Source organism: Ailuropoda melanoleuca, chromosome 16 (genome assembly GCF_002007445.2).
Source record: "Ailuropoda melanoleuca isolate Jingjing chromosome 16, ASM200744v2, whole genome shotgun sequence".
Classification (NCBI taxonomy): Eukaryota; Metazoa; Chordata; class Mammalia; order Carnivora; family Ursidae; genus Ailuropoda; species Ailuropoda melanoleuca.
This window is the reverse complement of record NC_048233.1, coordinates 91,001,441-91,014,109: the sequence shown is the minus strand read 5'-3', so window position 1 is coordinate 91,014,109 and position 12,669 is coordinate 91,001,441. Positions and strand designations below refer to the sequence as shown.

At 64.3% G+C, this 12,669-nt stretch overlaps 3 protein-coding genes across 6 annotated transcripts; 1 reads left to right on the top strand and 2 right to left on the bottom strand.

Moving 5' to 3' along the window:
- Positions 1–70: 70 nt before the first annotated feature.
- Positions 71–3,676, bottom strand: LOC100476097 (lamin tail domain-containing protein 2). 3 transcript variants are annotated; one of them, XM_034645014.1, is made up of 8 exons: positions 3,614–3,676; positions 3,258–3,329; positions 3,088–3,176; positions 1,993–2,104; positions 1,688–1,877; positions 1,486–1,605; positions 1,203–1,399; positions 71–907 (listed from the first exon to the last, which is right to left on the bottom strand). In XM_034645014.1, the coding sequence occupies exons 3-8, from the start codon at positions 3,158–3,160 to the stop codon at positions 403–405; spliced, it is 1,197 nt and encodes a 398-aa protein (XP_034500905.1). In that variant the 5' UTR covers positions 3,161–3,176; positions 3,258–3,329; positions 3,614–3,676; the 3' UTR covers positions 71–402. The 3 variants fall into 3 exon arrangements, with proteins under 3 accessions (XP_034500905.1, XP_034500904.1, XP_034500902.1); XM_034645013.1 differs by lacking the exon at positions 3,614–3,676 and having other exon boundaries at positions 1,688–1,855; positions 3,258–3,518; XM_034645011.1 differs by lacking the exons at positions 3,088–3,176; positions 3,258–3,329; positions 3,614–3,676 and having other exon boundaries at positions 1,993–2,455.
- RASSF7 (Ras association domain family member 7) lies at positions 3,549–9,497 on the top strand. The gene is given in 8 exon segments (XM_034645010.1): positions 3,549–3,790; positions 5,855–5,884; positions 7,479–7,609; positions 7,791–8,503; positions 8,629–8,757; positions 8,834–8,867; positions 8,870–8,915; positions 8,998–9,497. Coding segments are annotated over 8 exon segments (1,482 nt in total). The 5' UTR covers positions 3,549–3,641; the 3' UTR covers positions 9,248–9,497.
- On the bottom strand, positions 3,652–5,294 carry LOC117796644 (lamin tail domain-containing protein 2-like). Of its 2 annotated transcripts, none has more exons than XM_034645017.1 (3): positions 4,627–5,294; positions 4,396–4,548; positions 3,652–3,769 (listed from the first exon to the last, which is right to left on the bottom strand). In XM_034645017.1, exons 1-3 carry the CDS (start codon positions 4,857–4,859, stop codon positions 3,730–3,732), a joined length of 426 nt encoding a protein of 141 aa, XP_034500908.1. In that variant the 5' UTR covers positions 4,860–5,294; the 3' UTR covers positions 3,652–3,729. The 2 variants fall into 2 exon arrangements, with proteins under 2 accessions (XP_034500908.1, XP_034500907.1); XM_034645016.1 differs by lacking the exon at positions 3,652–3,769 and adding an exon at positions 3,836–3,989.
- Positions 9,498–12,669: the final 3,172 nt, after the last annotated feature.

The window sequence follows — 12,669 nt, the reverse complement described above, 5'->3', positions numbered from 1 at the left end:
TAGGCACAAAAAAGAGCCCAGGCTAAGAGAGCCCAGGTCCCCAGCATTGGCCCAGCTGCCCACTCCTTCCACGGGGCCCAGGCCGAGGTGGCTGGAGTGGGGCCCCATCAGCTCTCTGGCCGGCCGTCCAGATGCCAGGGTGCAGCCAGGCCTCCCATCCCCGGTGAATTAGTGTGGCTCTTCGCCCACGCAGGGATGGGGTTAGCCAGTTCCCTTCCCTTGGGGCAGGATCCCCCAAAACCAAACGAATCCTTTTCGACTCTCAGGTGTACATAAATGCGGTTTACTTCGTAGGCGACGTTGGTTCGATCAATTATGCAGCCGGCACGGCCTGCCTCCCACGACTCTCTCCCAGCGCGGCCCCTCGGTCCCAGGTGCCCACCCCCGCGCTGCCCTCCACCCCTACACCCGCGCTTTCCGGTCCGTGGTGACCGGCGGGCAGGGAAGGAAGCGGAAGCCGTATTTGCTCTCAGCCGTGCTCTGCACCGACAGCGCCACCATCGGGCAGCTCCGGTCCACGCTCTTCCGGCAAACCTGGGGGCGCGGAGCCTGAGAGACGCGCGGGGCTGGCGGGGAGAGGGGAGGGGCTCCGCGGCGGGCGCAGGGCGGGACAGGTGAAGAGGCCAGGGGGCGCGGGACGGCGCGCGCACTCACCCGGACCCTGTGCTCCGTCCTAGCCCGGCAGTCCTCGAGGCACAGCCCAGCGTCTGCGAGAACAGTTACGGGATGGGGCCGGGCCGGCCTCCCCCTCCCTGCCGGGCCGCCCGCCCTCCGCGTCACTGCGCGCTCACCGGGGATGGCGGGCAGGAGCTCTGGCGCGAGGGTCTCGGCGGCCTCGGACGGCGCTGGCACCTCTCGCGAGCGGAAGATCTTGCCGGTGCTCAGCCGGGGGAAAAGGCCCCGCGTCCTGGGGGGGCGAGGGGGTCGTGAAATCCGGAGCCCGCTCGCGGGAAGGGCAGCCCTGGCGGGGAAGGGTCCTGGGGAGGCTGGAGGCCTGGAGAATTACTAGGGGGCGAGCCTGGAGAGGACGGGGCCTAGGGAGGCGGGTGGTGGCCCTGGACGGAAACCAGCCTGGGGAGCGGCCCTAGAGGGGACTGGACCTGAGGTAAGGGAATGGTCCTTTAACAGGGAGTCTGGGGAGACGGTTTTTGCAAGGGTGGGGCCTGGGAGGAAGTGGAGACCAAGGGACCCGCGGTACCTACCCGGGCCTCCGACGTCTGGCCCGGGCCTCCCGCACCCTGCCGGCGCGCGAGGGTTGAGGCCCGGGCCTCTGCTCGCAGGTGTCAGCCGCAGGTTTGGCCTCTGAGAGCGGGAAGCGGTCTATGGACAAATCGGTGTTGTCCGCGAAGATCCTCGAGACGGGGGACACGCAGGGGGGGGCCTGATGCTCGCTCAAGACCTGCGGGGCAGCCGGGAGGGGCGCAGCGGTCACCCCCGTGCTGTGGGGCTCTCGACGCACTCCCCCCGACTGGGAAGCACACTGACCTCGCCCTTGGGGTTCAGGAGGAGAGTGACACATCCCCGTCTGGAGTGGAAGTGCACGAGCTCCTGGCCCAAGGTCGAGGGCAGCTGCCGCTTGGGGTTGCGCGGCCCCTCGCCCCAAACCTGGTGGACATCAGGGGGCAGTGCGTGAGGAGCGGCGGGGGCCTGAGCGGGGGCCACGGGGCTCGCGGGGAGCGGGGCGCACCGTGACGTGGTGCCGCGGCGCCAGCAGCGTGCCGGGCGGGAAGCGGTACACGCACACAGGGACGTCGCGCACTCGCTGCTGCAACGTCAGGCCGCCCAGGTCTGCAGTCTCCTCCAGCGATTGGTTCAGGACGCGCACAAACCTCTCCCGGCCATTTACGGCCACGATCTTAAGGCAGGAACCCGTTGGGCTGGGGTGAGGAGCAGCGAGGGGAGGGGGGCTGTGCAGAGAGGCTTGGGCACCCCTCCACTGAGTCCTGGTAGGAGACCCACTCCTGCTGTGACCCCACGGAGTCACCCCCTCACCTCCAGCCGCGCCCGGAATGCGGGTGCTCGGGACCTGCACAGGACTCCCTGGTCAGGACAGTCTTGCCAGGCTGGTCCTGGTGGGCTTTCCGGAGATCCAGGGAAAGGAGACCTGTTGAAGGGTTACCTCCACATGGAGCATCCACTGTGGACGACTCATGGGAGGCCAGACCTGCAGCAGTCTGAGGGTGCCCTCGGGACAGGAGCAGGCGGGGGGCGGGGGGGGGGTCCAGAGCAGGAGGGCTGGACCCTGGAGGCTGAGGGAAGCGGAGGGATAACTCCAAGTACTGGGGGCGGGGGGGAGAGAGATTGGAGCCAGAGTGCATAGGCAGCAGCAGGGATCACCCAAGACCACCCTAACCCCTGGGGACAAGACTGAAGGGGCCTCAGCAGCCGTGCTCTGGGCTGTTGGAAAGACTAAGCTGATCACAGCCTAGGGGAGTAACTGGGGAGACTCGCTCCACTCCACCTTTAGGCTGTGTCTGCATTTCCCTGCTGAAGTTCGAGGGTGCCTCTGCCAGGTCAGAAGAACTGGGGCCTGGCGTGCAGGGCGGGTGTCCCAACACCTTCCGAACGCGATAACGCTCAGCCAGCTGGTCGCTGCTGGAGTCGGAGTCCGCGCCCCCTGAGCTGCTAGTGCCCATCAAGGGCAGGGAACTCCACTCGACACTCTTGAGACGCCGTTCCATGCGATGTCTGCACAGCTCTGAGCCCCACTCGTCCAACAGTGGGGCCTGTGGGGGTGGCAGGGGCCGTTGGTGCCTGTGGACCACAGTCTACTCATCTGCTCGCTGCTGCTGGCTTTGGCTTTTAGACTCCAGCCCTGCACCCATCTAGCCTCCCTGAGGTGGGTGGGGAACCCTGGGACCCGGCCTGGGGAAGAGGCTCCTGGAAGGACTGTGAGGGCTCAGGAGCCCTTTCCCTTCACCGTGAACCTCGTCCTACGGATGGGAGAACTGACCCTGGAAGGTGTTAAGTGACTTGTCCAGGGACACTAAGGGTAGAACTTGGACTCTGGTCCACATATGCCAAGGCATGCTCTCCCCCCTCGCCCCGCCCTGCACCCCTGGAGGAGTGCCTGACTAGCACAGTTACTTTTGGTCTGAGTTGGACTCAATGTTGATGAAGAGGTTGGGATACCGCTGGGCAATGCTGTTCCAGTCCACATCCTCCAGCCGGAAACCCTGGTCAGGAAGCAACAGGCATGTGGCCCTCCCCTCCCACAGGGCTGCCAGCTGTGAAAGCACATGGGGGGCCTTGCTTACCTCCCCAGTGGAGGGGCCCTGTTCACTCTCAGAGAGGTCACTAAAGTCCATCAGGGTCTCTGCAGTTACCACCTGCATGGGGGAGTGGAGGCCAGTGGCAGGGGCGGGGGGAAAGAGCCTCTCCCCTTCGACCCCACCAGCACCAGAGGCACACACTTGCTGTGTGTCAGCTGCACGGAGCCAGGGGGTTCCTCCCTGCCCCGCAGTCCTGAGGGGAGACAGGCTTCGCAGGCAGGCCAGCCCCCCCCCCCCCCCCCCCCCCCCNCCTGGAGGAGAAACACTGACTACCCAAGGGACATCCGAGGAGGGTTGGGGAGGAGCCGTGGGAGGGTTAGGGTGGGCCAAGTGGGGCTTACCTCCACACTGCCGGTGGAAGATCGCAGTATGCGACCCACCCAGGAGTGGCGGGCCAGCTGCAGGAGGCAGGACTTCTGGAAGGCCTGCAGCTCAGCCTCCAGCTGCTGCATCGTGGTCATGGTCTGCAGCAGACGCTCCTCCAGCTGGGACTTCTCCTGCTCCAGGACGGCGCATAGGTGGGCAGGGTCTTCTCCAGCCGCTGACCCCCAAGGCCAACCCTACCTGGCCCCTGATCCTCACCCCAGCTCAGGTCCCCTGCCCAACTCCCCGATCCCACCTGCCCTCACCAGCTGGGCCTGTTCCTTCTGCTCTTTCAACTGCACAGTCAGCTTTTGCACCTGGTTCTGCAGGACCTTTTCCTGATTGCATGCACTCCTGGGGGAAGGGGCAATCTCAGCAGCCCCAACCTCGAGGTCAGTAGCCAAGGAAGGGAGAAGGAGGGGCTCCTCTTCACTGACATGGGGGGCCCAAGGGCACTGAGTTTCAGTGGGCCAGGCCAGGTCTCGCTCTGAGAGGTCTGGGTTATAGGTGGGGTCTAGGTTCAGTGACTGTCGATGTGTTCAGAGTTAGGGTCTGGGCACGTTCACGATATATTCACTTTTTCAGGGTGAGGGTAGAGGGTCAGGGACCGGGTAAGGCCTAAAGCTAGAGGCAAGGGTCAGGGTAAGAATCAGCTGGAGTGTCGGTCAGGACCAGTGGTTGGAGATGGGGTCAGACAAAAATCAGTTCAGGCCAGGACAGAGGCTGGGTTGGGCTGGGGGGCTAGCGTTTTGCTGCTCACCTCTCAGGTGGAAGTCCAGCCACCTCGTGCAGGACGTGGCAGTGCCGGGCATCATGGTGGTTCTGGATGGCCCACCGCAGAGCCTGGATCTCTAGATCCCGTTGACGCCACAGCAGCCGCAGGGTGCGAGGGTCCAGAGACTCAGGGGCCGACCTGTAATGCCAGCGATCAGGCCCCGCCCTCTGGGTGACCAGGCCCAAGTGGCTGACCGCCCCTCCCTCCGTCCCTTACTGCAGGTTGACAGAGAAGACCACCCGTGTAGAGCTGGGCTTGATGTCCTGTGGGCATGAGGGAGCCACTGCCTCTTGGGGTGTGCCAGCTGGAGGCTGCAGGTGGCCATTGACCGGCTCCTGACCCACCAGGGATAAGGGAGCCTCTTTCTCGGCTTCTTTAGCCTCTTGGCAAGACTCAGGGGCCATTCTCGATGTTCCTGGGGGAGCTGAGAGGGATGGTGTGGCTGTCATCCTTGTGTCCTACGTGTGGATACCCCTGTAGAGTTCTCAGATGGCCATGAGTGTGTGCCTATGTCTGACAGCCCCAGACAGTACCACTCCAAAGAGGTCTGTGTGCATGTGCGCACGCACCCCATGGGACACCAGCCTGCTGGTCACATGTGTGCCCATATCTGTGTGTTTTGGACCAGGAAAAGGCAGCAGGTCACCCCCCACCCCAGGCAACATGTCACCTGAATGTTTGCACATTTCCTGTTCTCTTTCCCGACACCCTTGTCTTCTAGGACCTGAGGTCCTGTCCCTCAACCTACGCAAGCGTCCCCAGAGGGACTGGTCCTTTGCCTGTGATGCTCCCAGGCCCAGGGCCTTACCCCCAAAGCTCACCTGAGGCCTAGGGAAAGAAAGGCTCTAGAGTGTTGCCATGGATACCAGCACCCAGAAGGGGAGGGGCTGTTTGTTACGGGGGGGGCCAGAACAGGGGCCCTGAGTGAGCCTTGGGCCCACCTCCAGTCCCAGACTGAAGGAGGACCTCTGAAACACTGGGTTGTTGCCCAGCTGGCCTTAGCAGGCCCAGGGGACCCTGGAGTGACCAGCTTGGCCTGCCATGGTCACACACTCAGTCTGCCACCCCCAACCAGCCTTGCGGAGGCTCCCACAGTCCCTCCCCAGCCTGACTGTGGCAGCCGGCAGGTAGGGGAGGCATTGTTGCCCTGTGTATGGGGTCTTACCGGACTCTATCCAGCGGTGAGCCCCTCCTGAGTGCTTCCCACAGCATCTTTGCCCTCAGAGGCTGATGCCCACCTACCTAACCCCCAAGTTGGAAGCCTCTCCTTCCCGTCTGTCTCCACCACCTGCGACACTCTCATAACTATGACAACAGTTCTCTCAGCCCCAGAACAAAAATGAGGCACCAGACTTGACACACAGACCAATGCCCTCCAGCCTTCGCCCCCACCCCACCCTACTTTCATTCATTCGTTAAGACTCTCAACTCTGCTTTCTTGTAGGACGTCCTGGGCTGGGGAGCATACAGGAAGGTAGGAGGACCCCCCCCCCCATGGACCACTGTGAGGAAGCAGAGCAGGCTCTGAATGCCTGGTCCACAGACAGCATTGAGGCTGTGAGTGACCCTGGCTGCTGAGCTGGCTCGCGTTCTGCCAGGCAGGTGCCTGTGTGTATCCACAACTCGAGGGGGCACTGGGCCCCCACTGGGGGCAGGAAGGGGTGGGGGAAAAGAGCCCAGGGTCTTTGTCTTGCTTTGTCCCCAGCAGCTTCAGGGCAGCCTTCTCCCCAATCAGAACCGTCAGCCTGGCTGCAGCCAGAAATGGCCAGCGGCCCGCCACCTCCACCCCAGCAGCGCCATCGCCCTCCTGCGGGGGCTCCCAGCTCCCGACCCCTGTGCGTCCCGACGACGGGCCCTGAGGGAGTCGGGTCGGTGGGGCCCTGGCTTTGGGGGTCGCGTCTGCCCCTCTGGGTGCAGAGGCTACGGGGTCCTAGGCCGGTGCCCCCACCCTAGGCAAGAGACTCATCGGACTGGAAGGCTTCTGAGGAAGTCGGCCCGGGAACGGAGCCAGACACCTGTCCCACGCGCCGCCAGCGGGCCGGGGACGCGCTTCCGCGTAGTTCGCGGTCTTCAGGCGTGCGTGGACGAGGCTCGGCCCGCCCCTCCGCGCAGCCGAGCTCCGCCCACACCTGGGCGCCGCCAGGGGCGGGGCGGGCGGGGAGCCAATGGGAGGGGCGGGGCGCAGGAGGGGTAGCCAATGGGCGTTGGCGCAGGGCGGGCGGTGCGACACTGGAAGCCAATAGAGGGGGGAGGGGCGGGGCGCTCGGACTGCGGGCCAATGGAGTGGCGAGCCGGGGCTCGCCCGCTGCGCTGGAGGCGGCAGGTTGCGGCGGCGCCGGGCGCCGGGCAGCAGCCAGTTCGAGTCTGGGTCCCGGAGGCCAGCGAGCGCCCAGGTGAGCCGCGCAGGGTCCCAGGTCCTCCTGCGTGCGGGGCGCGGCCTCGGGCGGAAACTCCGATGGAGGGGCGCGGGCTGGGCCGCCGTGGGGGCCGCGCCGCACCTGCAGCGGCTCCGCGGGAGCGACGGCGGCCTGGGGGGCAAGCGCAGCGGCTGGCGGGAGAGAGAAGGGGGCTGCCCGCGCTGTCGAGGGTCGCCCAGGCGCGGTTCCGTGGCTCCAGAGGGCCGAGGTCTGAGTCGCGGGGGAGGGGGCGTTCCCATGGTAGCGGGAAGCCGTGTTTTCGTGAGGGCGCCCTTGGGTGCCTGAGGACGGCGTCCCGTGGGAGGGGCAGTGCCCTTCGAGCCAGGTGACTGGGGAGGCAGGAAGTTCTGGATCTGGTTAATGATTCGCCTTGTTCCGGGAGTGGGGCGGGGCAAGAGGAGGCTGGGAAGAGGGGGAGCTTAACAGTGCTCCTGGAGGACGCACTGATTACCCATTGGGAGGGCTGGTCTTGACTACCTCCACCCCAGCAATGTATGGCCTACGTGTGGGGCCAGGGACGGGAGAGCAGGACTGATGTGGGGGGAGGGGCGGGCAGTAGCCCTGAGCCACTTCTGGGGGTGAGGAGAGGAGGGGCCGGGCTGTGGTGGGGCCAGGCAGGGCCTGACCCTGTGGCCTTTGTCCTCCCTGAAGGACAGGAATGCTCTCCGGGGTAGCAGCGATGGAGCTGAAGGTGTGGGTGGATGGCATACAGCGCGTGGTCTGTGGGGTCTCCGAGCAAACCACCTGTCAGGAAGTGGTCATCGCACTAGCCCAAGCAATAGGTGAGTCCTTTCAGGCACAGATGGCCTAGCAGGTGCACCTGCGGTGGGGCCTGGTCCTCGGGCCCCTTCCCCCAGCGAGGGTGGAGCTGGCTGCTGATCCCTCTTGCCCTCCCCTAACTTCTCAAGCCAGGTGTATGGTGGTGGGGGGAGGCATAGGCTGACCTGTCTCCTTCTACCCCAGGCCAGACGGGCCGCTTTGTGCTCGTGCAGCGTCTCAGGGAAAAGGAACGGCAGCTGCTCCCCCAGGAGTGTCCAGTGGGTGCCCAGGCTACCTGTGGACAGTTTGCCAGTGATGTCCAGTTTGTCCTGAGGCGGACAGGGCCCAGCCTCACTGGGAGGCCTTCCTCAGACAGCTGCCCACCTCCTGAGCGCTGCCCAGTCCGTGCCAGCCTCCCCCCGAAGCCACGGCCAGCCGTGGGCCACGAGCAGCACAGAGCACTGACCTTCAGCCTGGGGTGCCCCGGGCTGGCCCCCAACCCTGCGCTGCCTGAGCCTGTGGCCCCTGTAGCACCAATCCCAGGCTCCTGTGCAGACCTGCAGGGCCTGGAGCGAAGGGTGCGAAGGAACGCCGTGGAGCTGGGTCAGGAGGCCTTCTGGGAGCAGGAGCTGCGGCGGGAGCAGGCACGGGAGCGTGAGGGGCAGGCACGCCTGCAAGCCCTGAGCGCAGCCACTGCCGAGCACGCTGCCCGGCTACAGGCCCTGGATGCCCAGGCCCGTGCCCTGGAGGCTGAACTACATCTGGCCTCAGAGGCCCCTGGGCCCCCCTCACCCACAGCATCTGCAACTGAACGCCTGCGCCAGGACCTGGCTGCCCAGGAACGGCAGAGTGCAGAGGTGCAAGGCAGCCTGGCCCTGGTGAGCAGGGCCCTGGAGGCCGCTGAGCATGCCCTGCAGGTAAGCCCACAGGCCCCCAAGCCCCTGCTGATGTCCCCAATGTGGGCAGATTTGGGGGTCTCAGGGGAGAGCATGAGGCCATGGAGCCCTGTGGCTGTGTCCCCTGAGGGCTCCATGTGCCCCAGGCCCAAGCCCAGGAGCTTGAGGAGCTGAACCGGGAGCTCCGTCAGTGTAACCTGCAGCAGTTCATCCAGCAGACGGGGGCCGCACTGCCACCACCCCCTCGGCCAGACAGGGGCCCCCTCAGCACACAGGTCAGAGTGGTTCTGGAGGGAGGCCAGGTGGGTGGGAGGCCTGGCCCAGCTCCAAGCTGACCCACTCTCCCCATAGGATCTTCTGCCTCCAGCCAGAGAAGACCCCCTCACGAGAACCCCTCGGAACCCTGCTCTAGTGTCCAGCCTGAGCCCAGAGAGTACGTCTGTCTTCCCCACTTTGGCTGGGACATGGTCTTCCTGGGGCCTCCTCAGTCCCCTCAGCCTGTGCCCTCTCCACAGTTGCCCCAATGAGGCAGAACTCCTGCAGGTAGCAGCTCTTGGCCCAGAATGGACGTCCATTGCCAGCCCAGCCCTGGGCTCCAGTGCCACGAGCGAGGGCAGCCAAGGCCAGCCCGACCTGGACAACGGGAGAGTTGGCGGTCGCAGAGGATTCGTTCCCCCGTGCAGTGGGGAGCCCTGGTGCCCTGGGCCTGAGACAGAACACCTCAGAGCCCTGGGGTTTCTGCTGTGGGGGGCAAGGGGAGGCTGAGGACACCTGCCCTAGTCCTTGCCAAGTCTGCCAAACCCCCCGGAGAAGCAGGGGGGCATGACCAGCTCAGAATTGACTACGCCCCAAAGGCCATGGCTCCTTACTGGGGATGGGAGATGTGTGGACACTGCTCTACCTGTGGGTGTGTGCATGCATGTGGGAGGTAACCTTCCTGGTGCCTGCGTGCACACACTGGCATGCTGCCTCCACTACCCCACCCCTAAAACCTCAATAAACTGCCCAGAACGGCTTAAGTGTGTCCTGAGGCTATACTGAACAGGGTCTGTGGGCCCTAAAACTTGAGAACAGCCAGGGTCACTGGGGAGTACCGCAAGCTACCTGGGGCTGGCCACAACCAGGGCTCTTGAGAAGGGGGTCTCCCAGGGACTAGTGGTCAGTTGGGCCCAGAGTTGGGACTTGTAGGGTCTCACGTTTCCAACTGCTGCGTCCATCCACCCCTCTCCTGCCTGGTTCCTGGGTCGAGAGTTGGACAGTAGGGGGCCTTACAGCAGCCTCAGCCCTGGTCTGGGCGTCTGTGTGGACCCCTCTCCTGCCTGGTTCCCCTCCTCTGGCCTACTCCTCACCAGTAGCAGGAACTGCCACCCCATTGGGATGGCTCCTGGACATGAGGACTCAAGGACATGCCAGACCTGCCTATCAGGTTTACTGAGATTTACTGAGAGCTTGTGGGGGCAGGTCCCCAGACTCCTGGTCGGCCAGGACCAAGGAGCTTTGCCCAGAGGAGCTTTGTAGGCCCCATGAAGGCGTGGCTGCCCAGCCTTCCAACAGGGCCCTCTGCTTCCCAGGTGGGTGTGAAGCCTCTGCTGTGCCCGCAGCCTCAAAATTAGGGCAGAGTGTGTCCAAATCGCAGTCCTGGTGCTGGTCCGGGGGGGCTACAGGTCTCCCACCTGTGAGCACTGCCGCTGGATTGGAGCTCTCTGATGGTCAGAACCTAAGGGCTCGGTGCAACCATGGGCACTGGGGAACAGGAGACGGAGGCATCCTCGATGATGGGGGTCTTTGTGCTGAGTTTAGGGGTTGGCAACTTCGGGATGGACTCAGCCTTCTGGAGTGGCCCCTGAGCTGGGCCTGGTGTTTTCCAGTTCTTTTGGGGCAGACCATAGACGACATGAAGTCCTGAGTACAAGGAGCAGGGAAGCCACCAAGAGGCAACACCACCAAGAGCAGCTGTGGGGGAGGAGGAGTAACTAGGACTGGATGCTTCCTGCCCAAGATGGAACAGGACAGGGAGGGACAACTGGACAGGCAGCAGCAGGGGACTTCTGGCCCAGGCTCCTCACTCTGAAGCCCCCAGCACTATCCAGCTCCTTACCTACGCTCCCACCTGAGCCCACAGTCTACCTCACAGCAGCCCATTCCAGACAGAGCCAAGTGCAGGGTCACAAGGGGTATAGCCTGGAATGTAAATGCTGATTGTGTTGTGCCCTGCATGGGAGGGCTGGAGCTATGGGCAGTCACCACCAGGTCCAGGGGCCTGTGCTCCCCACCCACAGCCCTCACCTGTGCTCAGGAGGGTTGGTTGTACCTCTGGTGCACCTGCCCTGAGCCCCAGCGCAGGGTCATCTCCGGAGCTGAGCACACTGGCCAGCACAGGGCAAAGCCAGGTGCTGCCTGGGCATGAGCCCACGCCCTCCTGGTGTCTGTGCTTCCCCCCCCCCCAAAGGGAAGCAGTTCCAGTGCCGGCAGAGCTCGCATGCCCCTGGTCTCCTGCGTCTGTTTTCAGGGAACCCCTGTTCCTTCTGAAGACATCGCCAGGGACCTGTCCCTGGTCTGCTACTGGCTGAGAAAGCTGATGAGCCCACTCTCCACCTGGGAAGGGTCCTCAGGTAGCCACTGTGCTCTAGGGTGGGAAAGGGGGCAGAACCTTCCTCCTCTGTGGCTGTTCCAGGTGGACAACATCCCACATCCCCAAAAGTGGCCAGAGGTGTTTCAAATCAGTAAGCAAACGTTGGAGTTGCTGAAAAGTTTACTTTGGAGCTTTAAACTGCAACTTTGAAAACAATGATGTGAGCTATGCTGAGCTAAGGAGAGGCCCAGCTCCCCCCCCCCCCCCCCCCCCCCCCCCCCNNCCACATACACACACATCCAGTCCACGGCAGGGCAGGACCAAGCCAGGTCAGGCCAGTTCCCAAGGCAAGGTGAGACAGGACCCTGCTTGCTGTAAGTATAGAGGCAGGCTTCATCACTGTCTCTGTAGGGCCAGGCTGTGTTTGGGGATGGCACTGGACCTGACCTCAGAGTTCCTGCTCACCCCCAGTGAAAAAGAACTCTTGTGCACTGGCAGAGAACACTGGGGCTCACTGGGGGTCACCCACAGCAAGCCACTGCCCATCAGCTCCACTGGTTCTCAACCCCAAGGCCACCCACAGCCTCCCTGTCACCCGCAGAACCTGCCCTGCCAAGCCTGCTGGGTGTGACCCTCAGTACGCCACAGTGACCTTTAGGACAGGGTCCCTCCAAAGGGGAGCCCAAGTCCCGGCAAAGCCTCAACTAAGGTTGCCATTCCCTCACGCTGCTCTGACAACCGCAGACCCAGCTCCGGCCATCAACCCCCACTGTCTGGGAGAGGAGACAGGGCCTGCTGCAGGCATCTTGGCCCCTGCAGGCCTGGAGGCTGCTCTGGGCATGCTCCCCGACCAGCAGACCTTCACAGCGGATTGAGAACCCCAGCAGAGAAAGTAGGCCCCGCGGACAGGCTGGGGCTCTGCCAGGTGCCCCCACCTCTGGGAGGGCATGTCGCTGGGCACCACTGGGCACCACAAGTGGGTCCTCGGCATTCCGACTCCTTTAGTGGCCTTGCTGAAGTGGCAGAAACGCATAGAAAAGCCAATCCGTCACTATCTTCCCTAAGAAAGTTCCCTGAGGCAGGTAGTAGGGCTCCGACCCTGAGGGCAAGGGTCTGACCACGACACCGGCGCCTGCCCAGGTCTGCCCTCAGCTCGGCAACACTCAGAAGACCGTCCCAGCAAGTCTGCACATCCTGGCACCTGAGACACACAAGAAAAAGAAAGTTCCCTCCAAGGGCGCATCTGGCCCAACCTGAGCCCTCTCGTGCGGAGGGCTGTGAAGCCCCACGACGTTTCCCCTTCCTCCCCACCCCCCTGCGGAGCGCAGACAGGCAGACCCGTCCACAGGGGCACCCTCGCCTCTCCCCGCCTTGGTGCTCGCCCTCCCACCTGGTCTGGCTGTCCCCTGCCCGACACAGCAGGGTCACAGAGGAGCCGGGGCGATCGCGCTGCCCAGGGACAGATCAGCCGCTGTCACACGCACAGTGGGTCCGGAGCAGCGCAGTGTGCGGTGGGCAGTGGCTGCCCTGCGCCTGGAGGGACCACCGGGTGGGCGGAGGGGCCGTCCCCCACCCCCGACCCCTCTTTCCCCTCCAACTTGTGCGTCCGAGACCC